We start from the raw sequence: 25,593 nt of genomic DNA, 5'->3' as shown, positions 1-25,593 counted from the left end.
AGCCCTCCCTCCTGCACCATCTTTCCAGCCTCACACTTATCTGTCTTATCTTCCTATTCTTGTACTCAGTTGCACATGGCACTGGGAATAACCTGAAGATTACTACTTTAGAGGACCTGCTTGCTAATTTTCTACCTAGCTCAGTACATTCCGATTGCAGGACCACATCCCCCTTCCTACCTATGTTGTTAGTACCAATGTGGACCATGACCTCTGGCTGTTCACCCTCCCCCACAAGAATGTCCCGCAGCCGTTCTGTGACATCCTTGACCCTAGCACCAGGGAGGCAACAAACCATCCTGGAGTCACATTGACAGTGCAGAAATGCCTGTCTGTTCCTCTAACTAAAGAATCCCCTATCAGTACTGCCTTTCCATTCTTCTTCCTCCTCTCCTGTACAGCTGGACCACCTGTGGTGCCACAGGTTTGGCTCTTGTTGCACTGCACCAAGGATCCATCACGCTCACCGGCATACAGAATGAAAACCAGTTAGTGAGCGGGACCTCTGGGGACTCCTGCACTACCTGCCTGTTTCTCTTAGACTGCCTGGTGGTCCCCCTTTCCCTATCTGCCTGCTTGCCTCTAACTTGCGGCCACTTCTTCGAACGTGCTATCCATGTAGTTTCCTGCCTCACGGATGCACCTCAGTAACTCCAGCCGCTGCCCAAGCTCTGAAACGCGGAGCTGAAGCTTGCGCAGCCGGTGACACTTCCTGCACATGGGCTCGTCTGGGTCACGAGAAGTGTCCACGACTCCCCACATGCCGCAGGATAGGCATTCCACTTGGCTGAGCTGTCCTGCCATGCCTTAATCTTAAACTTTAATATCACATTTTTACTTAAACTTTAGTTAATTTTACATACTTTAACCTTATTCTTGTACAATTAACTATAAATTGGCAATTAGTAGAAAGTAGAAATTCTTCGCCCTTACTCACAAATCAGCTCCCTCTCCTGTGCCTATAAATTCTTACTTTCTGTGTGCTTGTTTAGAAATTTAAGTTTCTGTACTCACACTGTTTTCAATCTCCTGACTGTCTCTCCACTCGCGCTGTATTATCTCCCGAACTCCCACTGTTTTACCTCCCGAACTCTTGCTGTTTCATCTCCCGAACCCTCAATGTTTTATCTCTTGAACTCTCACTGTTTTATCTCTTGAACTCTCACTGTTTTATCTCCTGAACTCTCATTGTTTTATCTCCCAAACTCTTGCTGTTTTATCTCCCGAACTCCCGCTGTTTTATCTCCCGAACTCTCGCTGTTTTATCTCCTGAACTCTCGCTGTTTTATCTCCTGAACTCCCGCTGTTTTATCTCCCGAACTCTCGCTGTTTTATCTCCTGAACTCTCGCTGTTTTATCTCCTGAACTCTCTCTGTTTTATCTCCTGAACTCTCTCTGTTTTATCTCCTGAACTCCCGCTGTTTTATCTCCTGAACTCTCATCGTTTTATCTCCTGAACTCTCGCTGTTGTATCTCCTGAACTCTCACAGTTTTATCTCCCGAACTCTCGCTGTTCAGGGGATAAGCCAAGTAGAAAATTATTTTAGTTGGCCCGACTTAATAATCCTTCCCAAAAGTATAGTTCCTACTTTATTCTAAACCTTACGAATAGAATAAACCTTAAACACTTACTAGATGATCACTGAATACTCACCAAACAGATAGCTTCTTCCCCAACCAATCAAATCACTTCTTTCCTGTGATGTCACAATTAGTTTTGCTCACTCTCCTTTTGAACTCAGCGCAGGCCGGTATTGAACAGCTGACAGGGTCTGCCTCTCTGACTGCTCTTCCCCAAGGTGGGTCAAAGGTACATTGCGAACCTGACTGATCATCTTAAATTTGTTGTTAGTGTCATTCTTAGTACACTTGGGATTGTTTGACAAATGTTACCCAATCACGGAATCACATGTAAGGTTGGATATTATGTTCTGTGTTTTGCAAGCATGTGTTGGTTGAGAACGGTCAGTACTCTGCCTATTGCAAACTGCCAAAGACATGTGTCGTTTGATATGCTCTACCAGTCGTTGGGACAGAGCAGCGTTTGCTTAATAATCCTGAGTGTGCTAGGACTGTAGTTCAGAGAATCATGCTAATTCTCTGCGGGCACAGGTTCAAATCCCACTGCGGCAGCTAGGGGAATTTAAATACAATTAACAAAATATGGAATTGTAATCTAGTAATCTAGTCCGTGGTGGCCATGAAACTATCAGCAATTGTCGTAAAAACTCATCTGGTTCACTAATGTTCTTTAGGGAAGGAAAATTGCTATCTTTTCCTGATCTGGCCAACATGACTTCATATCCACAGCAATGTGGTTGACTCTTAACTGCTCTCTGAAATGTCCTAGCGAGCCACTCAGTTCAAGGGCAATTGGGCATAGGGATGGGCAACAAATGCTGGCCTTGCCAGTGATGCCCATGTCCCATGGAAAGGATTAATTTTTTAAAAAGCTACATCAACTGCATTACCCTTTTCAAATCTCTGTTACCTCATCAGAAAACTCAAGCAAGTTAGTTAAGCATGATTTGCCCTCATTGTCCTGACTAATGTTGCGATATGTTGTAGCATATCATGGGAATGTAATCAGAGATTGCACATTACAGTTGTGTGAAAACTGGCTTCAATCCAGTAAAATGGCAATCACCAGTGTTTTTAATCGTAATTGAGGGAATGGGGTTATGATAAATAAATTCTCCCTGCTTCTGCAAAGGTACAGGGGCAGAGTCCCAGGTAATTTTGGTGAAATACAAGTACTGGCGTAAGTGATGCATGTCATAGTTTCTTAGCGAATCTATGACATAGTAATGGCATATGCCTTTACTACACCACATGGTTTCAGGTAATTCTATGCCATATGACCAACTCACCTAGATCATAGGGGCCCAAATTTTTTGGTCTCCAATGGTTGGAGACCAGATGTACCCTGGAAGACATGCTACAGATCTCCTCGGAAGTCCCAATTTGCTGACTCCGCAGGAATTGCCCAGGAAGATTCAACTTCCTATGGGCAATTCCCCTGCTCCCCAGGACCCTCTGAAAATGTCTCCAACTGTGAATTAGAGTTAGTGACTTTGGAGAGTTCCGACTTACTTATCTGGATAGTTATCCAGGAAATATTTGACAGAAAAATAACATTGCTAACTCCCGGTAACAATGCAACAGATCACCCCCACCAACCCCACCACCGACTTCTCCCTCAACCTCCCACCTGACAACCCCCACCCTCTGACTCTCCCCCAACCCTCTGACTCCAACTCCCTCCATGACCCAACTGCCCCCCACCCTCTGACTACCCCCCAACCCCCCCCCACCTCCCCCCGACAAGACCTGATCTGACCTCACAATCCTACCCACCCTGCCACCTACCACCTTGCTATCTTACCCAGCTGACACGCTACCTACTCTATCATCATGCCATTTACCACCCTACCCAGCTGACACTCAACCCACTTACCTCACTCACACTCATCCACTAACACGCTAAAAAGCTATTTAAATGTCCCAAAGATTTTCAGTGTGTGACTGAGACTTACCAAAATATATCAGCCAGTGCAGTAAAAAGGGGCAATTTCTTGGCTTCCCCCAACGATTCTGCACTATGAGAAAGGACTCCGAGATTGGCAAGCTCTGCATTACTGAAGATGCCTGGTTTGGAAGTCTGAGCCAGAAATGAGGAGCTCCATCTTAGTGCAAATAAAGAGGAGTGGAGTGGCAGTCCGACGGAGATTGCCACTCCTCAGAAAATTTGACCTAAGTACAATGAAAATGGAGCTGGTTATAACTGCATATGTACCATGATAAGATCAAAGAAACCAAAACCATGTTAAGTATTGGACACAAATGCTTTACCTTTGTCACAGTTATTTAATATAGCTGCCAAAATTTCACACTTCAATATTTCTTGCTTCTTTAGAAAAAAATAGTTGCCCTCAAGTGTTCACTGCAATCCTAATAATTGATTTCCTGTGATTTATTGCTCTCAAGACTTTTTTTAAATCATTAAGCATTGGGTGAGGTAGGGGGGGGAAGTGGGGGTGCAAAAAGTTGGTCATGGCAGAATCTGTGAATGGCCAGTCCTGCTTGCTATGAGTCAAAAAAAAAATACTGTGGCATTTTGCACCCCATGCCAAATGTCAGGTAGTATTTAATGCAGTGAAATCTGAGTGGATATGTTTTAGGACAAAGATTAAGAGTCGAATCTTTGTCTGGGCTTGGGAAATCCGACCTATGCACTTTTGCGGCTCACAAACTGCACACCTGACCCATGCGTGACTTTACGGAGGATTTTTGTCTTTTCACACTGGTCAGGTTTGCAGTACACTTTGCGAGCTGCAATGGACTGCGTGAGGCGTGTGTATTTATGGAGGCGAGCAGGTGAGAAGACCTTCCTCAGTTCTCCAATACAACAGTCCAGCTCCCAAAATTTTCCCTAAACTCCACCACTACAAGGTGGTCAAATTTTTCTTTCAAGTGTAAATTTTTTTTCGAGTGTAGATTTTCCCCCAGGTGTAAATTGATCTTTCAAGCGTCAAATGCAGTTTTTTAATTAGCCAGGGCCATTTAAATTACAGTATAGGAAAGATTTCAGCACAGGCTGACAGGCCATTTTGTAACATTTTTCACTGCCTTATGTACTTTCTCCATTGGAAAAGTACTGTAAAGCATGTGAACAATTACACAATTCTGGTCAATGTAATGGTCAATTTGCCTTTAGAAGGCAGATCACAATGATGATTTACTACACTAAAAACATATCTACATTACGATACAGCACCCAATAGTGACATTTGAAGGCATAAAAAGCATGCAACCGTCTTCAGCCAGAATTGCCAAGTGGATGATTTATCCCAATCTCCTCCTGAGGTCCTGAGGTCACAGATGCCAGTCTTCAGCCAATTTGATCCACTCTATGTGATATCAAGAAATGTCTGAAAGCAAGGGACGCTGCAAAGGCTATGGTATTTTGGCAATATGACTGAAGACTTGTGTTCCAGAACTAGCTGTGTCCCTAGCCAAGCTCTCTCGATCATCAGCAAAGTGATGGAATGGGTTGAATACTGTGCTATCAAGCAGCACTTATTATCAAGAACCTCTTCTCTGATGCTCAGTTTGGGTTCTGCCGGATCCACTCAGCTCCTGACCTTATTGCAGCCTTGGTCCAACCATGTACAAAAGAGCTGAACTCAAGAGGTGAGATGAGTGTGACTCCCCTCGACATCAAGGCAGCATTTGACCTAGTGTAGCATCAAGGAACCCTAGAAAAATTCGAGTCATAGGGAATCAGTGGGGAAAATCTCCACTGGTTGGAGTCATGGAAGCACAAAGAAAGATGGCTGTGGTTGTTTGAGGACAATCATTTCAGTCCCAGGACATCGCTTCAGGAGTTCCTCAGGGTAGTGTCCTAGGCCCAACATCTTCAGCTGCTTCATCAATGACCTTCCTTCCATCATAAAGTGGGGATGTTCACTAGTCATTAAACAAAGTTCTGCACCATTCACGACTCCTCAGATACTGAAGCAGTCCATGACCATATGGAGCAAGACCTGGACAACATTCAGGCTTAGGATATTAAGTAGCAAGTAACTTTCGTGCTACACAAATGCCAGGCAATGACCATCTCCAACAAGAGAGAATCTAACCATCGCCCCTTGACATTCAGTGGCATTACCATCGCTGAATACCCTAACATCCTGGGGTTACCATTGATCACAAACTGACTGGACTAGCCATATAAATACTGTGGCTACAAGAGCAGGTCAGGGGCTGGGAATTCCACAGTGAGTAACTCACCTCCTGACTCCCTAAAGACTGTCCACCATCTAAAAGGCACAAGTCAGAAGTGTGATGGAATACTCTCCACTTGCACGGATGAGTGCAGCTCCAACAACATTCAAGAAGCTTGACACCATCCAGGACAAAACATTTGATTGAGACGCAATCCACTACCTTCAACATTCACTCCCTCCATCACCAACACACAGTAGCAGCAGTGTGTACCATCTACAAGATGGACTGCAGCAACTCACCAAGGCTCCTTCAACAGCACCTTCCAAACCCGCGACCTCTACCACCTAGAAGGGAGAGGGCAGCAGATGCATGAGAACGCCACCAACTGCAAATTGCCCCCAAAGCCACACACCGTCCTGACTTGGAACTACATTGCCGTTCCTTCACTGTTGCTGGGTCGAAATCCTGGAACTCCCTTCCTAGCAGCACTGTGAGGGTACCTACACCACATGCACTGCAGTGGTTCAAGAAGGTGGCTCATCAGCACCTTTTTAAGGAGAATTAGGGATGGGCAATATATGCAAGCCTAGCCAGCGACATGTACACAGAATAAAAAAAGCAAACATTTTACATTTACATAACAGTATTTCTGGCTCCACAGCAGGTTTTCCTTTTTCTTCATGAACGTTCAAACCTGCGTGCTTTTAATGAGCTTCCAGGACACCACATCACCAGACAAAAATGGTGTGCAGGAGGAAATCTGAGTTTTGTCCCCCATTTAAGATTGGGAACCTGACCTCAGCTGGGCAGTTCATTCCCAACCCACAAAAAGGCCAAGGAAAATTTCTTGGGATCAGGAATGCGAAGGAAAATCAAATATCCTCCAAAAAAAAAACTAAGTATGACCATTCGTGCGCCAAAACACGCATTCACACCCAGCCAAAAATTCAATCCATAGAACAGGAAATACATTCCTAATGAAGATTTAAAAGGAATAGAGGAACTGACAGACTTATGGGGTTCAGGCACATAAATCATTAAAACTTGAAGAATTTGATAAAGCTGTTATAGATATGCTTATAGGGTTCTTAGGTTTTATAAAAAGAGCAGTGTACAAAAGCAGAGAAATCACTCAATACAAGTCATTGGTTACATTATAGAAATGTTGTCAAAACCATGGGGAGGATTCAGAAGAGATCCACTAAAATCATACCCAGGATGAGAAGCTTAAGTCTTGGCAACAGACTAGAGAAACTACTTCTTTGAAAAGAGTCATAGAAGGATAAGTGAAGATCTGACAGAAGTACTCAGAATGATGAAGAACTCTGGTCAGGTTAATAAGTAATTGGTGTGCATAAATTTAAGGTCAACAACAAGAGAATGAATTTAGGGGTTATGAGAAATTTGTTTATGAAGAAGTTTGTTTATGACAGGGACTGTCCTCCCCATAACAGTGACAGCTTCCCACAATGCACTTTCTATAAGCTTGAGCTCATCCAAAACTGTGCAGCCGGTATCCTATGTTAAGAAACTCAGATACCCTCCTTAGTTTGAAGTTCAGAGGTTGGGAACTCCAGTTGCCAACGGACTTCAGGCCTCCTGTGCTGGCTGGAAAATGGTCACACATGCACAGTTCCTTTTTTAAAAAAACTCTTCAGGCTGGGAACTAGTCCTGCGTGCCTACACAGAAGAAAAGAAACAGAATGGTGTGAAAAGACAGGTCAGGTGACCTGATACAGAGCACCATCATCTTGTAGGTATCCCAAGGAGCAGGACACGGGAGGGGGACAATGGAGAAGGTCCCAAACCAGGAAGGGGGACAGGGGGAGGTCTCAAAAGATAGTCCCAGGTAAGGGGCAAAGCCAGGGGACAAGAATAGGTTCCCTTAAGTCAAGTTGCAAAATGGAGTAGAGTAAAAATTCAAGAAAGAGTTGCAGGGAGCAGACTTTGAGCGAAATGGACATGAGAGGAGCCCTGAAGATCCGAAAATGCAGTTGAAGGTTGGTGACCCTGTGCTGCGGGCCTTTGGGGCAAAGGTGCCCCTTTGGAGCAGTGGTGTCCAGCTTGGCATGACTGAGGATCTGAGACTGTGCATGGAAAGTGAAGTTTGAATGTACTCGGAGATCCAGAGGAAAAGCATCTCGGAAGGGAAGATTGAAACCCTGTGAGGTGCTTCATTGCTGAAGATGTCCAAGTGAGAGAGACTTTTGGAGAGATTCCAAATTGCAATCTTCAGATATGGAGACTAGAAACCCTCGTGAGAAAGACGAGGTTTCAGTCAGATTGGTTGGCTCACTGTGTGACAAACGTCTGGGTGGGTTGTTGAGAAATCCATGAAATCTGTTCTGGTTGCACCTGTCATCTATTGTGTCATGTGGTGTGTCCCACCAGAGTTTGCCTGTTAATTCACATTAACCTGATACTTACCCTGAATATTAGAGACAGATATTGTAAATTGTTTTATCTTTCTGAACTTGTAAAGTTTATTTTTGTTTGTTCAAAACCAGTGAAATCTTTTGGCTTTTTTCGCTCAGTAAGCGTCTTGAAGATCAAACTTTAAACAAAACATTACTGGTCCATAACTGGATCTGCCCCCATGTCCCGGGGTCTGGCAAGGATCATAACACCTAACTCACACCAAGTCCCGTTCACCAATTACCCATGTGTTTGCTGACCTGCATTGGCTCCTAGTCCATCACCGTCTTGATTTTAAAAGTCTCATCCTTGATTTTAAATTCCTCAATGGCTTTGTCACCCAACAACCCCCCAAACCCACCTCATCTTGATAACATCCTCCACTCCTACTAGATCTTGGCACTCCTAATTTTGGCCTTTTGCACTTCTTTGATTTTTATCATTCCACCATTTGAAGCTGAGCCTTCAGTTCCCTGGACCCAAAGCTCTGGAATTCCCGACCAAAATTTCTCTGCCTCTCTAGGTCTTCCTTTTAAGCACACCCTAAAACCTACCTCCTTGAATAGCTTTTCAGCCACCTGTCCTAATACCTCTTTACGTGGCAAGTTTTATTTGATAATGCTTCTGTGAATTGCCTTGAGTCATTGTAATACATTAAAGGCACTGTATAGATGTGTGTTGTTATTGTTAGAGGCAGAATCCATTTTTAAAAGCGTTGTAAAATTTAAGTGCTCAGGTCATCTTGTGAAGATGAATGTTGTCATTTTTAATATTTTGGGGAATATGGTAGTATTCTGTAAAGAAGGCTTTGAGCGTGTGTGCATGTCCATGATCAATTAAACTGGGGGAAGGTTGGTAAAGATAGCTTGTCTGTAGGAATTGAGAGATGAAAGGTAAAGATGAATGCATTTGTAATAAGAGGTTGGTGATTTTGAATGTATGACTAAATAGGTTTTAAAATTTACATTAGGTGAGAGGTAGGGACTTGACTTTTCAGCTGTTAAATTTCAAAGGATAGTTTAGAGGTGACAAGGGACTTTTACAACTTACAAAGCTTTCATAGGTAAACAAAGGAAGATTATTAAATTTTATTTGACATAAAATGGAGGTTTAGGAAAACATGAAAGATTTTTATATTTTGGAAAAATTAAGTTCCAAGAGGTGCTTGGGACAATAGAGTCTAAGATGAAAGGGAAAATAAGATATTTAAGGAAAGAAGTTTAGTTGAGTTGTGGTGGCTATGTGGGGTGGATGTCCTGAGCCCACCTCTGTGCTGAGAAAAGTCATGAATTTGAAGCAGCCATCCAGTTTCAAGCCAGCAAAGTCTTTGTTTTCAGAAAGCAATCTGTTTCTGAATGATCTTGGGTTTCCGCAGCAGAGTGGAAGAGAGTGAGAAGTCGTGTGGTATGCTTTACTAAAGTAGCAGCAGTTTTTGCCTTGGGTAATATTACTGGATTCTTATGGTCACAAAATCTATAAGGGAGCTGTTGCCAAGCAGTTCACTTGTGTGTTCTGACTAGGTGGGTTTTTTGGGGGGAATGTTTTGTAAGACTGTGGCCAGAATTTTGCTGTTGGTGATTTGGGGGCTGGGCCCGCTCACTGACAGGAAAATGACACGGGATGATGTCAGGAAGAACCCCCGACGTCATCCCGGTCCATTTAAATTTTTAGGAAGGCAGGTGGACAGCGAAATCAGCTGTCCGCCTGCCGAGCTGTCAATGGCCAATTGAGGCCATTGACAGGATAATTAAGATCATTAAAGACCTGCCCGTCCAACCTTAAGGCTGACGGGCAGGCCAGGAGCCCCAGCGGGCTTCTGATAATACATGAAACCTCATCCACTGGCGAGATGAGGTTTCATGTTCGTGTTTAAAAACTTTAATGAAGTTTCAGTGCTTTTTATTAACATGTCCCATCTTGTGTGACATTGTCACATGAGAGGGACATGTTAATAATGTTTTTATTTTTCTATTTTTAGAGTTTTTTAACCTGTCACTAATCTCCCTGAGATAGCACTTAGTCTCAGGGAGATGTGCGCTCTTTCACGTGCATGCGCAAAACAGTGCATTTTGACAGTTGGGGAATCCCCCCCCCCCTGCCCCCCGCACCCCCCCCCCCCCCCCCCCCCCCCCCCCCCCCCCCCACCTCCCCCGCACAGGAAGTGGACAGCGCTTTCCGTTGGGCAGGCCGATGGGCCACTCAAAATGGCAACGGGCCCTGTTTCGGCAGCGGAGGTCAGCTGCCCGCCTGCCGTCAAGCCGGTGGGGCCCACTCGCCCACCAAGGGCAAAATTCTGCGCATGTCAACTATGTCATTTTAATCTTATGTGCTTAAGTATTTTTCTTGTTAATAAAGCTTTTAATTTTAAAATCTTAAAAGTGTTATTGGGATTCTTTGCTTCTTAGATCAGTAGTTATCAATTCATTTTTAAAGTACAAAAAGAAAGGTTATGATCAGTAAGACAGGTCTCCCTCTGGGATGTGGCTTGTTCAGCAAATGACATCGGCAGTGGCCTTAGCAATCTCATTAGTTCAACTGTAGTGGCACAGAGGAACTCCTGGGGCAGGGTTTTCCGGTCGTCGGGCGGGCACACGTCGGGTCCGGGAGTGGCCGAGAAATGTGCAGCCACCCGCGATCTACTCCCGACCGTGATTTCAAGCTGGCTGGCCAATTAACAGCCAGCCGGAGCAAAAGGCGTGCTGAGGAGCTCAGCGCTGCTGAGGTGGGGGCCGGGAGGAGTGCGAGCGTTAAATTCTGCGCATGGGCGGGGGCGGGGGGTGGGGGGGGGAGGAGGTGGGCAGTGCACTGAAAGCTCTCTGAAGGCACTGAGCTGCCTTAAGGAGCTGAAGAATTGTAGAAACAAAAATAAAGATTTCAAAAATGAGAGAAACATGTCCTCGCGTGTCACTCAGTCACACGAACAGGGATACATTAAAAATGATGTCCAAGCATTTTTATTTTTTTAAAATTACTGTTGGAAACCCCATCCTGCCCATGGATGAGGTTTCATAAAATTTCTTAACGCCGCCTGACCAATTTGCCTGCCCGTCAACCGTAAGGTTGGAAGGCAGCGACAAATGGGTCTCAACTATTTGATTAAGGGCCTTAATCAGCCTCTTAATTGTCAGCGGGCACGCTGCCAACTCTCACGCTCACCCACCAACTGAAATATTGCCTGTGTGGGCAATGACGTTGGGATGCTTGCCCGACGTCACCGTGCGCTACTTCACACCTGGTCGGGTCGGGCGCGCACCCACCCACGGGAAGTAAAATTCTGTCCCTGTAGTGGCCATCAGGGCATTTTAATAATGAATTCTACACAATTTTTGTTTTAAATCCATGGTTAAATTGCCTTTTGAGCCAAACAGTGCATTTTATGGTAGAAATTTAATTTAAAATTAGTGGCGAGCCATTTGCGCCAAAGATAATTGGAAAACCTGCATCCTAAATGGAGGTTTGCTCATATAAAATTTATTGACCTCACGCATGTATAACAAACCACAGAAAATGTTAGTTTTAAAAAATGTAATCCATGGAGCAATATTCTGATGCAAATGGCAGATCACGTGACAGCAGCCAAAGAATGGAACTGAGAGGGATAGACTTCGTCCATTAAATTAAGTGAAGAAAAAAATCCTTAATGGTCTTGAAGATTTGGAAGTAAATTAATATCTGGTATACCAGTGAATTTCCTTGGTTCCACTCACAATGGATTTCAAATACCTGCTCTCTTGTTATATAGAAGAATTTTGACAGGACAAGTCCTTGTGTAAAATATCACCTCGTTACATAGCATCTTTTGTTATTGCACTTCATGTTCTTTCCCTTTGTGCATAAAGCTGCAGACTGTTTCTTTTGTTACTATGTTCTTGTGTCTAAGATATTGGTGTACCTTATTTGCAAGACAAAGATTTCAGGACTCTCGATTATCCACCAATTTCGACTATCCATGAGGGAAAGGAGTTCATGTCCACTCCATTATGCCACATTTTTTTGGGGAGAAGCTGAGTTGAAATATAACAAATGGATATTATCCTCTTCCTTTAAAACTGTGGAAAACAGGCCATAAATTCACCTTGGGCAGTAATGCAAACTGGATGATAGCAAATCGGCAGCTTATTCTGTATTCTGCCTGTTTTATTCCCCTTGACAATTTCCCATCGCCCATTTTGCAATACTGTTCAAAATTAAATTTATACCCAATGTGCCTTTATAAAATCAAAGTAAACCTGACAAACAGAAATAACCACACAAATGTTTGCTAACGTTTGAGAGCAGTCGTTTCTGCATGCAAATGGATTATGGCACATTCTTTTAAATATATCATTCACTTCCCCACTCAAAGTTAAACTCCAGGTTAGAAGACCACATTATCTGCCAACTGTCTGCTTTAATAACTTCAGTTAGTTTTTATCATTACTGAGACAGTCTCTTTAAGCAATGTTTGATTAACCTATAGCCTACCTATGCCGTCCTGTTGCTCTTGATCTCAGTTTCCATTCTTTCCTCCAAAGTGGAAAAAGGATAAATTAGCATGTAGTCAGTCTAGCAATCTGCCTTGCATCATGTAGCAGCTGCAGTATCAGTGATCATTCACAGTTCAGTTCTTCCCCTCACCTACATGTACTGATCTGTGTGCAATTTTATTCATATCCAACACAGAACATGCAACACTCTCCAAATTTCTGGTATATTTAAATGTTTACAAGACATTTTTGGGTTTTTTCTTTGGAGGGAGATGTACCTTTAAAACGGTCATTGTTCCCTTATGTAGCCAAATGTATTTCCATATCTGTGCACTTACATTTTATGGGGAGAAATTTCTCTCCATCGTGCAGACTGGGCGGGAGCAGACGTAGGCTGGCGTGCAGCCCATCGCCGCCCGCGATCGGCTGCACGCCGCCATTTTACGTGGGTGGTTTAATTAAAGCTCGTCCGGAAGCACTCAGCACTCCCTGTGTGGGCGGGGGCGAGGAGGGAGAGTCAGGGCCTGTGCTCCTTTGCATGCGAAAGAGCACAGAAATCTCCCTGAGGCACGGAGCTGCCTTAGAGAGTTTAATTTCATTGTGAAAACATGAAAAAAGATTTGAAAAAATTATTCGGACGTGTCCCCTCATGTGACAGTGTCACATGAGCTGGGGCATGTCTATGAATTTCATTAAAATTTTTATTAAGGTTATAAAACCTTCATGAAGCCTCATCCTGCCCGTGGATGAGGTTTCATGAAAAATGCCACTTGGGCTCTTCGCCTGCCTGCCAACCTTAAGGTTGGATGGGCAGCCCCGAGAATCAGTTTAATTAGTTAATTAATGACCTTAATAGGCCTTTGACAGTTCAGTGGGCGCGCAGCCGACTCCGCTGTGTGCTCACCGAGCTGAGAATCAGAATGATGCATGGTGATGTTGGGACGCATGCCCAACATCACCACACGTCATTTTACACATCACTGAGTGCCTACCCCTCCCCGGCACGCCGACCAGAAGATTCAGGCCTATATGTTAAAAGAAATTTGCTCAGAATCCTCTTTGAATGATTCCTCCACAAAGGCTTCCTTCTCAACATTTCACTGGAAGCAGGTATGTTCCATTCACACTGAACAATGGTGCTTCAGGAAAAGAAGTGCAAAAGATGCATTTCAATTTATCTCAATTATTAGCTGGTGAGGGTTGTCATTTGCAAAACTCATACTAAACAAAAAGGCAAATGAAAATGGTTGGAGAAATTTAGCTCATTGTGCAGCTGAAAAATAGGCAGCCAGGAGTCAAAAATCGGGGGTCACCTCAGTCACTCCATTGATGCTCAAGGTCTGTCTGATGTCACATTCAGGCAGACTGTAAACAGGCGACCAGGCTTCTGTGGGGCTCCTGCTCTTTCTGATCCCGTACATCTAATCTGAAACTTACCTCTTCAGTTCCACCATCAGTGAAACTAGTCAGAGAGTGCACAGCAACTGGGATCCAACATAGATCACAAGGATAAAAACAAAAAAACTGCGGATGCTGGAAATCCAAAACAAAAACAAAAACAGAATTACCTGGAAAAACTCAGCAGGTCTGGCAGCATCGGCAGAGAAGAAAAGAGTTGATGTTTCGAGTCCTCATGACCCTTCGACAGAACTTTCTGTCGAAGGGTCATGAGGACTCGAAACGTCAACTCTTTTCTTCTCCGCCGATGCTGCCAGACTTGCTGAGTTTTTCCAGGTAATTCTGTTTTTGTTATAGATCACAAGGAACCTGATTTGTATATCAAAAAGAGCCTAGAGTTTGTATGGGCAAATACTTTGGCCACTCATGGGTAGGCACCTCTGAAAGGGCACTGACGCAGAATTCTCTGTGCACTTTACCCAAACAACAAATTAATGGAACATCTCTCCTTGTAAATCATTCAAGAATAATGATCCATGAATTTAACGCAGCAAAGTCACAACTGGCTGGATATTAGCTCAGAGGCGGGGAGGGAGAGGGGTGACTGCTTAATGTCCAGGAAACGAAGAAGAACAAGTTTCCCCCAGGTCCAGCCAAATTTAATGGCAGGGACTGAGTAATATCTGTTATCTCTGTTTCCTGGTCACAGACAGCCAGATTGTGAGGCTGGCTCATATTCGGGTGTGGAGGCTTTTGGCACCAGCGGAATAGGGGAGGAGGAAAGGAGGGATCGGAGAACTCAGAGGAGAGTCTGGAAGAGTCGGTGATGGTGGACATGTGAGGTCTTGGTGGAGGAAGGAAGGGGGTAGTTTGGAGGGTCCGTGGGGGAGATCAGAAGCATCAGAGATCAGAGGATTCAGGGGAAGAGATAGGAAGAGTTGGTGGTGATCAGAGGTCCCGAGGATGGGGCCAGTGTGAGGGGCTGGAAGAATTAGGGTGGGGGTGATCAAAAGGGTTGGGTTGGAGGGGTGATTGTGGGATCCTGGAGTGGGTAGTCCTCATCTCCTTTTATCAGACTTGTTTCTCGAGGCCCAGGAAACCCTTCCGGACTAAAATTAAATTTAAAATCATGCTTAATTCTGAGACACACGTTGTTACATGCTAAAAGCCACCTGTTTGTAGGGGTTAAAACCTCCCCCCAATTCCCCGAAATGATTTATCCAGAGAAGCACATCTGTACAGTTCATCAAATTAGACAATGAATACATTAAAAAAGGCTACAGCTACTCTGAAGGAAAGCATGACTGCTGGATCAGGATGCACTCTGTGGAAAAAGTCAAACAATGCTGCTAACATCAGTTCACACGTTCTGAACATTTTTATCATGAGGAAAGAGTGGTGATGCTTACCGTTTCCCCATCTTAAGTCTTTTTAAATGTATTTTAATATAAGCAGTGCAAATACCCATCCTTTCAAGTTACAGGATTGATTTTCAGTTTATTCTGCCTTTTTCAAATAGAGACTTGGCGCGGAATTTTCCGGTCCTGCCAGTGGCGTGTTTCATGGTGGGAGGCAGCAGAAAATTCAGAGAAAGGCCAAAAGTCAGGATCCCACCAGAGGCAAAACATGTCGGAATTTCCCTCTCACCACCTTCATGGTGGGCTGAATGCAGGTCGGATTTCCCGATGACGCATGATGGGAACCCCATCCGCATGCATTAGCTTGTCATGAATACTCATTAAAAATGCAACTCGCCAGAATCACAGTCCTCCTCCTAATTACATGCCACGCCTGCAGGAAATTAGATCAGTCTCATTCGTGACCAAATATGAGTGGCATGTAGCAGTCCACCCTCACTTCGCTCATGACTTCAAGGTGAGTGCAACATTTGGAGCCTACCTGCCAGCGTGATCACACTCTGGTGGTGGTTTATGCTTGGACTGCTCACAGTGGGTGCCTCAGGGTGTTGAGCAGGCCTGGTCACGATGGGTGCCTCAAGGTGTCAAGCTGGGCTGCTCACGGTGGGTGCCTCGGGGTATTGAGCTGGGCTGCTCACAGTGAGTGCTGGACTTACTCCGGGACAACAGTATTGTATGCTGTGGGCCTCAGGCAGGACTGCACTCTAAGACAGAGATCAGCATGGTGACAGGGGACTGGGGGGAACAGATGACGGAGACACAAAGGTGAAGGGGGTATGGTGGTGTTTGAGGTTGTGGGGGTGGGGGCGGGGGGTGGCAGTGGGCACAATGGCAGGCAGAGGGAAGATTGTGGGTGGGGAAACTGGAGCCTGACAAGGAACACTGGAACGCAGACACAAAAGGGGGTGGACGGGATGTGGGGTGAGAGCTTATAGGCAGTCCTGGGGCCCTATGGACCATTTAGTTGGGGTAAGAGATCAAGACAGTCCTGGGGCTTCACAGGCCATGCTACAGGGCTATGCATAGCACACACATTGTCTTCCCGCTTTAGGGAGGGGCAAGGGGCAAGTGCTCAATGGGGATCAGGCACAGCTTGGTGTGCAGGGCGCGATCATTGTCTCACACGGGGATGATGGGTTTGTGGATGGGAGTGTCTGGCTCGGTACTGAGCTGCATGGGATGGTCATGGGCAGGTTAGGCATCTGCAGCCTGTAAATGGGGAAAACAAAATAAAGGGAGGTTACTTGGAGCTCTCCAGGAGGGGTTGCGGGGTGGTGGGGGGTCACCTCTGTATCTCACCTTGAATACAGCTCCAAGATCGGAATGGGCGAGCTTCACATGGGGCATGGGGACACTAACAGTTCAGTGGGGAAGGCAGGAATGTCCATGACAATGACAAAGAGATACAGGGTTATTGTGGGAGGCTGGAGTATCACCAGAGGGAGTTCTACCTACGCATCGTGAGGTTCGAGGATGATCGGTGGGATCCGGACACTGACAGAGGGAGGGTCAAAGCTGATCTCGAAGTAAAAATGCAGCACCATCATCTTGAGACCTCAAAGTTATGACACAAAGTTATAATCAAAAGTGGAAAAGAATCTTCTTGGGGAGAGGGGCGGCAGTGTGACGTAGCGTGAGTGGAGCCCATGGCTCAACTAAGGGGCCCTCTCAGGGGGCACCCTCAAACTGCTTAGAGTAACACACTGAATGAACTCTGAGCTGATAGAAGTCTGGAAGATTGTTTTGAGAAGGTGCAGTTGGAAGCACTGACATTTGGAACACTTTAACATGAGAGTGCAGGATCATTGAGGTCACAACAAAGTAGATCAATATGAACATTAACAGAAAGGAATGTGAGAATGGAAGATGCAGCCAACCATTAAAGGAGCACAGCTGCTAGTTATCTTTTTTTCTTCATTTACGGTATGTCAGCATCGCTGGCTAGGTTGGCATTTATTGCCTATTCCTAGTTGCCCTTGAGAAGGTGGTGGTGAGCTGCCTTCTTGAACCGCTGCAGTCCATGTGGTGCAGGGACACCCACAGTGCTGTTAGGGAGGGAGTTCCAGGCTTTTGACTCAGCGACAATGAAGGAACGGCAAAATAATTCCAAGTCAGGACGGTGAGTGACTTGAATGGAAACTTCCAGGTGGTGGTGTTTCCATGTATCTGCTGCCCTTGTGCTTTTAGATGGCAGCGGTCATGGGTTTGGAGATGTTGCCTAAGGAGCCTTGAGGCAGAATTTTTCCCTTGTCAGGCGAGCGTGTGCCCAACCTAAATGGGAGAAAAATAGCAGCTGATGATGTCGGGAGCAATATTTCAGTCAGCTGGCGTGCGCGGGAGTCGGCAGCGCACCCACCGACAATTAAGAGGGCTGTTAAGCCCATTCATTCGTTAATTGTATGGAAATTTTCTCTGCCATCCAACCTTACAGTTGGCGGGCGGGTGAAAAGGCCAAACGGCCTTTGGAATTTAAAGAAACCTCATTCACGGACGGGATGAGGTTTCTGATGTCAATTAAAAATAAAATTAAAATGTTTAAATCTCATTTCTAACATGTCCCAGCTCATGTGACAGAGCCATAGGAGGGGGGGCGTGTTTACCTTAATTTTTAAATCTTTATTTTTAATGTTATAAATCTTCAGCTCCCTGAGGCAGCTCTGTGCCTTCAGGGAGCTTTCAGTGCGCGCACCTACATGCATGTGCTGACTTGTGTGCTTGCCCTCCTTCCCTTCGCCCCTCACCCAGGCAGTGCTGAGTGTTTCAGCGCGCGATTCACGCTGGCTGGCCGTTAATTGGCCAACCAGCATAAAATTGCAGTCAGGGCCCGATTGTGGGCATTGGACCGTTGAGCAGCAGCTCCCGGGCCTGTCCACTGCGCCCGCCTGATGAGGGGAAAATCCTCCCCTTGGTAACTTTCTGCAGAGCATCTTGCAGATGGCACACATTGCTGTTTGTCAGTGGTAGAGAGAGTGAATGTTTGTGGATGGCGTGCCAATCAAGCATGCTTTGTCCTGGATGGCTTGTAGATGGTGGACAGGCTTTGGGGAGTCGGGGGTGAGTTACTCACCACAGGATTCCTAGCCTCTGACCTGCACTTGTAGCGACAGTATTTATATAGCTAGTCCAGTTCAGTCTCTGGTCAATAGTAACCCCCCCCCGGATGTTGATAGTGGGGGATTCAGTGATGGTAATGCCATTGAATGTCAAGGGGCAATGGTTGGATTCTCTCTTGTTGGAGATGGTCATTGCCTGGCACTTGTGTGTCGCGAATGTTACTTGCCACTTGTCAGCCCAAGCCTGGATATTGTCCAGGTCTTGCTGCTTTTGGACATTGACTACTTCAGTATCTGAGGAGTTGTGAATGGTGCTGAACATTGTGCAATCACCAGTGAACATCCCCACTTCTGACCTTATGATGGAAGGAAGGCCACTGATGGAGCAGCTGAAGATGGTTGGGCCGAGGACACTACCCTGAGGAACTACTGCAGTGATGTCCTGGAGCTGAGATGGCTGACCTCCAACAATCACAACCATCTTTCTTTGTGCTAGGTATGACTCCTACTAGCGGAGAATTTTCTCCCTGATTCCCACTGACTCGAATTTTGCTAGGGCTCCTTGATCCCACGCTCAGTTAAATGGTGCCTTGATATCAAGGGTAGTCACTCTCACCTCATCTCTGGAGTTCAGTTCTTTTGTCCATCTCTGAACCAAGGCTGTAATAAGGTCAGAAACTGAAACTGAAGCGGAACATAAACTGAGCGTCAGTAAGCAGGTTATTGCTAAGCAAGTGCCACTTGACAGCACTGTTGATCATCCCTTCCATCAACTTACTGATGATTGAGAGTAGACTGATAGAGCGGTAATTGGCCAGATTGGATTTGTCCTGTTTTTTGTGTCCAGGACATACCTGGGCAATTTTCCACATTGCCAGGTAAATGCCAGTGTTGTAGCTGTACTGGAACAGCTTGGCTAGGGGCATAGCAAGTTCTGGAGCACAAGTCTTCAGTACTATTGCCTAACTTGGACTTGATGCAATCATGGCCTCCTGAATGAGACACTTCTTACAGTCACAGAGATGCGCACATGGCTGGAGAAACCATCAAGGCTTCATGTATTGTGCATTGGCACTAACAATGAAGACAGCTAATTGAAGATGGGTCAAGATTACTGGTCACCCTTCAAGGCAATTGAGCACACATACCTCCATGGTGTCTTGTAAGGAATAAAAGCTCAATGCAACTTGCGATCTCTTTCAATAAAGAGCTTGGCACATCTCCCTGACCTTACAGACTACATGAGTAACTGAAATGAGTCTGCTTGACATCACGTGAATGTGAAGCTCACAAAAGGAAGCAATCCCGAGTGGGAGCTTAGGTTAACCTCGCAATAAGAGGGCACGTGGATGTATATGAACGGCGCATTCAAATTAAGAGTCCATTGTCAGGAAAAACAAATGTATTTACAAAGGTGCTGGATATAAACAGTGAGTGAAAACCTGTGAACCGGAAATGATATCAATGTTTCTTAATATTTTCAACACTAATGATATGTCCTGGTGCATCCCTGACATCTGCTACAGAGGTGGGGGCAGCCTGCTGAATGCGACTTGTTGTCTTTGGTGAATTTGGCGGGTGTCCTCCGAATGACTGAGATCTCGAGGGCCCCACCCTACTTTGGGTATCCTGCTGTGTGCCTTCCTCAGCCTGTGCAGCTGGAGGTGGGGGAGGTCACAGGCAGAGGGGTCTGAGATCAGCTGCACATACATAGAGTCATCCAAATGGATGGCCCCAAGGTGCCCAGCTGCTGTTCCTCCCCCCTTTGGGTGCCCAAGGCCCCCTGCCTTACACCCTGAGGTCACGGTGCCCTGCCCCCTCTCACCTAGCCACTGATAGATCCCACCAAAGCCTATAGCGATGGGGCGCAGGTCCAAGTGCAAATACAGCAGAATCTGATGCACCAAGGTATCCAAAGAGGCCGCCACCCTTCCCATTGAGACCTCAAGGCGCTTGCATGTCGGCGCCACCACATCGGACAGAAGACGGACGGATTCCTCCATCTTTCACTCTTGTCTGTTGACTGCCACTTGCAACCCTGCTTGATGTTCTGCCGCCTGTCTTTGCACCTCCAGCATTTTTGTCATGGCCATTTCCGGAGGCTCATCATCTGACTCAGACTCAGCAGGTGCCTTCGAGGGCTGGAAACCTGGGCTGTCACTGCTGCGGAGTCGCGTCAGAGAGGTGTTCCACAGAATGTGAGCCCGAGCCTAATCTAGATGCGTGACTGATCAGGGTGTGTGTCTCTGCGCTGTTGGAGGGTGCAGGTGAAGGAGTGATGGGCTTTCTTCAAATGGATCCTCGTCATCCTCTGAGGTGGGCTGGGGGCTGGGGCTTATGTTGGCTAAGCTGGTCTGTCTGAACCTGCTGCTGCCTGTGAGAGAGCGAGCAGACAGATTTAGTTCATGAACAGGCCGAATATAACAGTGCATGTCACTCACTGCGAATGTCAGGATGTGATCAACTCATGGAGGGCTCACCCGTACTGGCTTGCTGAGAGAGGCCACTCTCGCCTTTACCACAGGAACGATCTCTGGCCTCCCCTGCCAACTCGGCAGCATCCGCCTCAAATTGAGAGCTCCTGATGTCGGCCATCCCTCCTCCAGTCTGGGATCTCTCCCTTTTGTTTTGGGCCTGCATGAAGACAAATGGATGGAATGTGATGAGAAGGGATGGAGCAGAGGTTGGGAAGCAAGCATACCCACTGTGTGCTGAGCCCTCCCCAGTAAGGCTGAAGATGCTGTTTGTGCAGGATGATAGATGAGATGCTGGTGAATAGGCTCTCGATGCTGATATCTCCCCAGTTAATATTGTGTGAGATCCCTGAGCTGGGTGATGCTTCAAGTGCATAATGCCATAATAAGGGTGTGAATTTGGAGTGAGCTGAAAGTTACTTACCCTGTGGTGTGGATGAGATCATTCATCCTCTTCCTGCACTGGATAGCATTTCTCTGGCAGTTGCCCGTGGAGCTGACCTCCTTTGCAACTGCCTCCCAGGCTGGTAAGGTGAGGTTGGTGGACCTCCTGGATCCATCCCTCCCAGTGCTGGTGGACACCTCTAATTAAAGCCTCCAGGGAGCTGTGGCTAAACCTTGGCGCACTCTTCTTGTTCCTTGGATCCATCTCTGGAACTTCCGACCACACAGCTGGGCTGCAGAGCAATGTGTGTGTTCGGGTGATATTTAAATATGGCACGAGGTGATGGCGGACAGACGAATCAGTGCCCACCCAACACGTGATTCAGTGAGCAGCTCACCTATGCATAATTAATTAGGTTGCAAGCAGAAGATTGGGCGTGAGAACCCAACCCGCTGATCAGCGGGAAACCCGCCGCTAATCCTGCCCGCAATCACACTTACTCTCCCGAATGGAAAGTTCCGCCCCCGTTTTTAAATTCAAAATTTATTTTGGCTTGCATACAGTTTAATTTCACACGTGAGCAACAGTGGGGTCATTTATGCATTGTACGTGATCCTTTGAATGTGAATAAAGATCACACGTAATTATATTAATCTATGAGGAGATGTAGAAACAAAATTGATAGCCACTCAATTGGCATCACAAGCTAAGTATACCTCACCCACAAAGAGGTGCACACATGCAAAAACTTCAAATCTATTTATCATGGCAATTAGTACTTTAAAGGAATTCTGAGCCTTAGTATATAGTGTTCCTTGCTGATAGCAGTTTTTAAAAAATTTCCACCTTCAATTCTTTCCTTAAAAAATTAGTCTAGCCTATCTCTTGAAATCACATTTAGTGTCTATGAAGAATGGTAGTTTACTTCAGTAGTGCAGGCCACTTTCTTTCCTATCCCATCGGGCTGGAGGAGAACTTCTGAAACCAATTAATTTGATAATGGGGTGGGGGTAAGGGTGCAAAGCATTTTCAGTATAATCTTCCCTGTTATTTTGACAGTAATTTACTAGTCATATAACTTTAGGATCATGCCTCCATTTAAATGTGAAGGGGAAAAATCACTGACCAAATGGTTCTTAGAGAGGCTTTATACTTTCTGAAGTCACGGGAACCATAGGATCTTCCTCAATCATATATTGCAGAAATATAGCATCCCTTGTTGGATTATGATCATTTAGGACTGAGATAAGGGGAAATTTTTTTCACGCAGGAGGTTGTGAAACTTTGGAATTCTCTATCCCAAGGGTTCTGAATGCTCCATCATTGAGAATATTTAAGCCTAAAAAGACTGATTTTTGGTCTCAGGGAATCAAGGTATATAGGGAGCGTGCAGGAAAGTGGAGCTGAGGCAGAATGTTTGTATTGAATGGAGCAGGCTTGAGGGGGTGTATGGTCTCTTCCTGCTCCTATTTCTTATGTTACAGTACAGGCTAAAATTATGCAAAGAAAATAATGTCAAAAACAATAATAATGTGCTTACATTTAGGGCCAAGTGTTTTAATGCATCTAGCAGCTGAGTCTTATGGACCAGAAAATCCCATGTTCGATTCCTGTTCTGGAATTAGCTGAACTCAGCCGAAGGCAGGAGTAGGAAATGTTACAGTTTGCCTCCGTTACCTTGGCAACCAACAAGTACAGACGTTTTCTACTCTCTCCACAACCCAATTTGCAAAACAAACTGAGTGCTGGACAATACAATGATTAAAGGAGCTAGTGCTGAGCTCCCAGCAGATTGCCTCTTAAAGTTATCCACAATCAGCTTCCTTTCCTTCGACTTAGTTGTATCTATGTACCCAAGCATGAAGGACCTTGCATAGTTCTCCAAACCAGTCTTCCACCAAAATTTGCCTTGCTTAGAATCTTTTAAATTAGTCTGTCCATCCCAGATTATAGCTGGCTGTAAACTTTACTCGTGAGTCATTCCAATCTCTGACAAACCAAGTCCAATCCTGTTAGCATTTGCCCCAGGGTTTGAATATACTAAGATAAAAGCAAAAAACTGCAGATGCTGGAAATCCAAAACAAAAACAAAAATACCTGGAAAAACTCAGTAGGTCTGACAGCATCTGCGGAGAGGAATACAGTTAACGTTTTGAGTCCGTATGGCTCTTCAGCAGAAGGGTCATATGAACTCTAAACGTTAACTGTATTTCTCTCCGCAGATACTGTCAGACCTGCTGAGTTTTTCCAGGTATTTTTGTTTTTGTTTTGAATATACTACTTGTCTTTGAAGTAGCTGCTTCCAATTACCAAATTCCCAGGGGAGATGGCATTATGGCCTGGGCTATTTCGTTAGCAGAGCCCATACCAACCTCACTCCACAAAATAATTATATTGCTCTTGGGAATAAAGAGCATGTGCACAGTGAGTCCTGAGGTGTAAAAAGCGTGAAAAGAACATACATTTCCATAGCGTTTCTCACAATGTTTCAGTGCACTCAACAGGACAGTGCATGAAAAGAATGGACAGCAAGCCATCGAGAAGAAAGGGCTGGGAGGTGAAAGAGAGCTGTAAGTATGGTCCTTAGGGGAATTTTTGAAGCAGGAGAGAGGTGATAAGGTGGAGATTTTGAAGAAATATCCAGAGGACATAGGTGGCTGAAACACCAACTGTCAATGATGGTGTTAGATCAACCAAGTAGATTAATTCAAACTATATAAATTCAGATACCAGAGATGAATCGAATTGTTGGTTTTATTAATATCAGAATGTAGGATATCCATCAAGGACAATTCAGGCATGTTTTCAGAGTGAAATATTAAATAACTACTGAAATCAGTGGGAGAGATTGTGGTGTAATGGTAACATCACTAGACTAGTAATCCCAGATACCCAGGCCAGGTTCAAATCCCACCACAGCAATGGGTGGAATTTAAATTTAAATTTAATTAATGTAAAGTCTGGAATTGAAAGCTAGTCTCAGTGATGGTGACCGTGAGGCTATCACTGATTGTTGTAAAAACCCATTTGGTTCACTAATGTCCTTCAGGAAAGGAAATCTGCCATCCTTACCCAAACTGACCAACATGTGACTCCAGACCCACAGCAACGTGATTGACTTTTAACTGTCCTCTGAAATGACCTAGCAGGTCACTCAGTTCAAGGGCAATTAGGGATAGGCAACAAATGCTGGCCTCACCAGCGATGCCCACATCACATGAAAGAATAAATAAAAAACTCATTATAAACCTAGATGAACATTAGATGATTTGCTCTAAACCTATCAATTCAGAGAATATTATCACGTTATCTATCTGTATCACATGCTTCTTCTTAGGCAGTCCCTTGGGATCGAGGGTGACATGTTTCCTCTCAATTCAATGGGTTCTGTGATGGCTGATAAGTCCAATGTATGATCTGCAGACTCTGCCACATGCAGGGCAGGTGGTGCTTGGCGGAATGCATACATTAATTATTGGAAGGTTTATGCATTCTCTTCGATGCCTCAAATTCGCCTCTGTGTGTTCCTGACAAAGTCTCTCAATGTGTTTGTTGCCTTCCCAAATTGATCACAAGTGAGGGACTCCCATGAGTTGGTGGGAATGCTTGACCTCTTCAGGGATGCTTTGAGGACATCCCTAAATCCTTTCTGTTGACCTCCTGGGGGACTCCAGCCAAGACTGAGTTCCAAGTAGAGCTGTTCCAGCAGGAGTCTGGTGTCAAGCGTATGAACAACATGTCCTGCCCAGTGGAGCTGGTTTTGATTGGTTAGTGCCTTGATGCTGGGCATGTTGGCTTGGGAGAGGATGCTACTATTTGACCAACTTTCTTGCCACTGGATTTGGAGGATATTGCGAAAGCACTGTAGGTGGTACTTCTCTGGTGTTTTGAGGAGCCTGCTGCATCACCAGTAGTTAACAATGTTGCAACACATATTAAAAGCTGTGGAATTTTAAAGGCTCTCCAAATTTTCCTTACCCGCCCACGACAGTGTCTGCTGGTATCAAGGCCAGAAAGTCCTGTCCATTGGCTCCAATTATAACATGCAGGTACATTGGGAACAGGGAGGTGCACTATTGCATAAGAAAGCCCAGAAGTTGGTCCAGTATGCCTATCAGTGGTATTTTAATACAGCCAGCTCATTATTATTTTACTTCCTGGTTCAGCGTTGTTTGCGTGGCAATAGGTGAGATGACCAGCATGACACTATCTCAACTCCAATACTTATGGGCCAATCTAAACGTGAAATTTCAA

The 25,593-nt window shown here is 45.3% G+C and overlaps 1 protein-coding gene across 3 annotated transcripts in view; it reads right to left on the bottom strand.

Annotated features, from left to right (window-relative positions):
• LOC121277904 (cAMP-specific 3',5'-cyclic phosphodiesterase 7B-like) overlaps positions 1 to 25,593 on the bottom strand; it is a 228,499-nt gene that overhangs the window by 132,296 nt on the left and 70,610 nt on the right. Inside the window, exon 2 of one of the 3 annotated variants that reach the window (XM_041187726.1) lies at positions 20,961 to 21,114. The exons of the other annotated variants lie outside the window; for them this stretch is intronic. Coding sequence (XP_041043660.1) covers positions 20,961 to 21,075 — 115 coding nt within the window. The 5' untranslated portion in view covers positions 21,076 to 21,114. The remainder of the gene's footprint in view (positions 1 to 20,960; positions 21,115 to 25,593) is intronic. 3 annotated transcript variants of the gene reach the window in all.

Source organism: Carcharodon carcharias, chromosome 5 (assembly GCF_017639515.1).
Source record: "Carcharodon carcharias isolate sCarCar2 chromosome 5, sCarCar2.pri, whole genome shotgun sequence".
NCBI classification, from domain to species: Eukaryota; Metazoa; Chordata; class Chondrichthyes; order Lamniformes; family Lamnidae; genus Carcharodon; species Carcharodon carcharias.
Note: the sequence above shows the minus strand (reverse complement) of the source record. Positions and strands in the feature narration are given on the sequence as shown.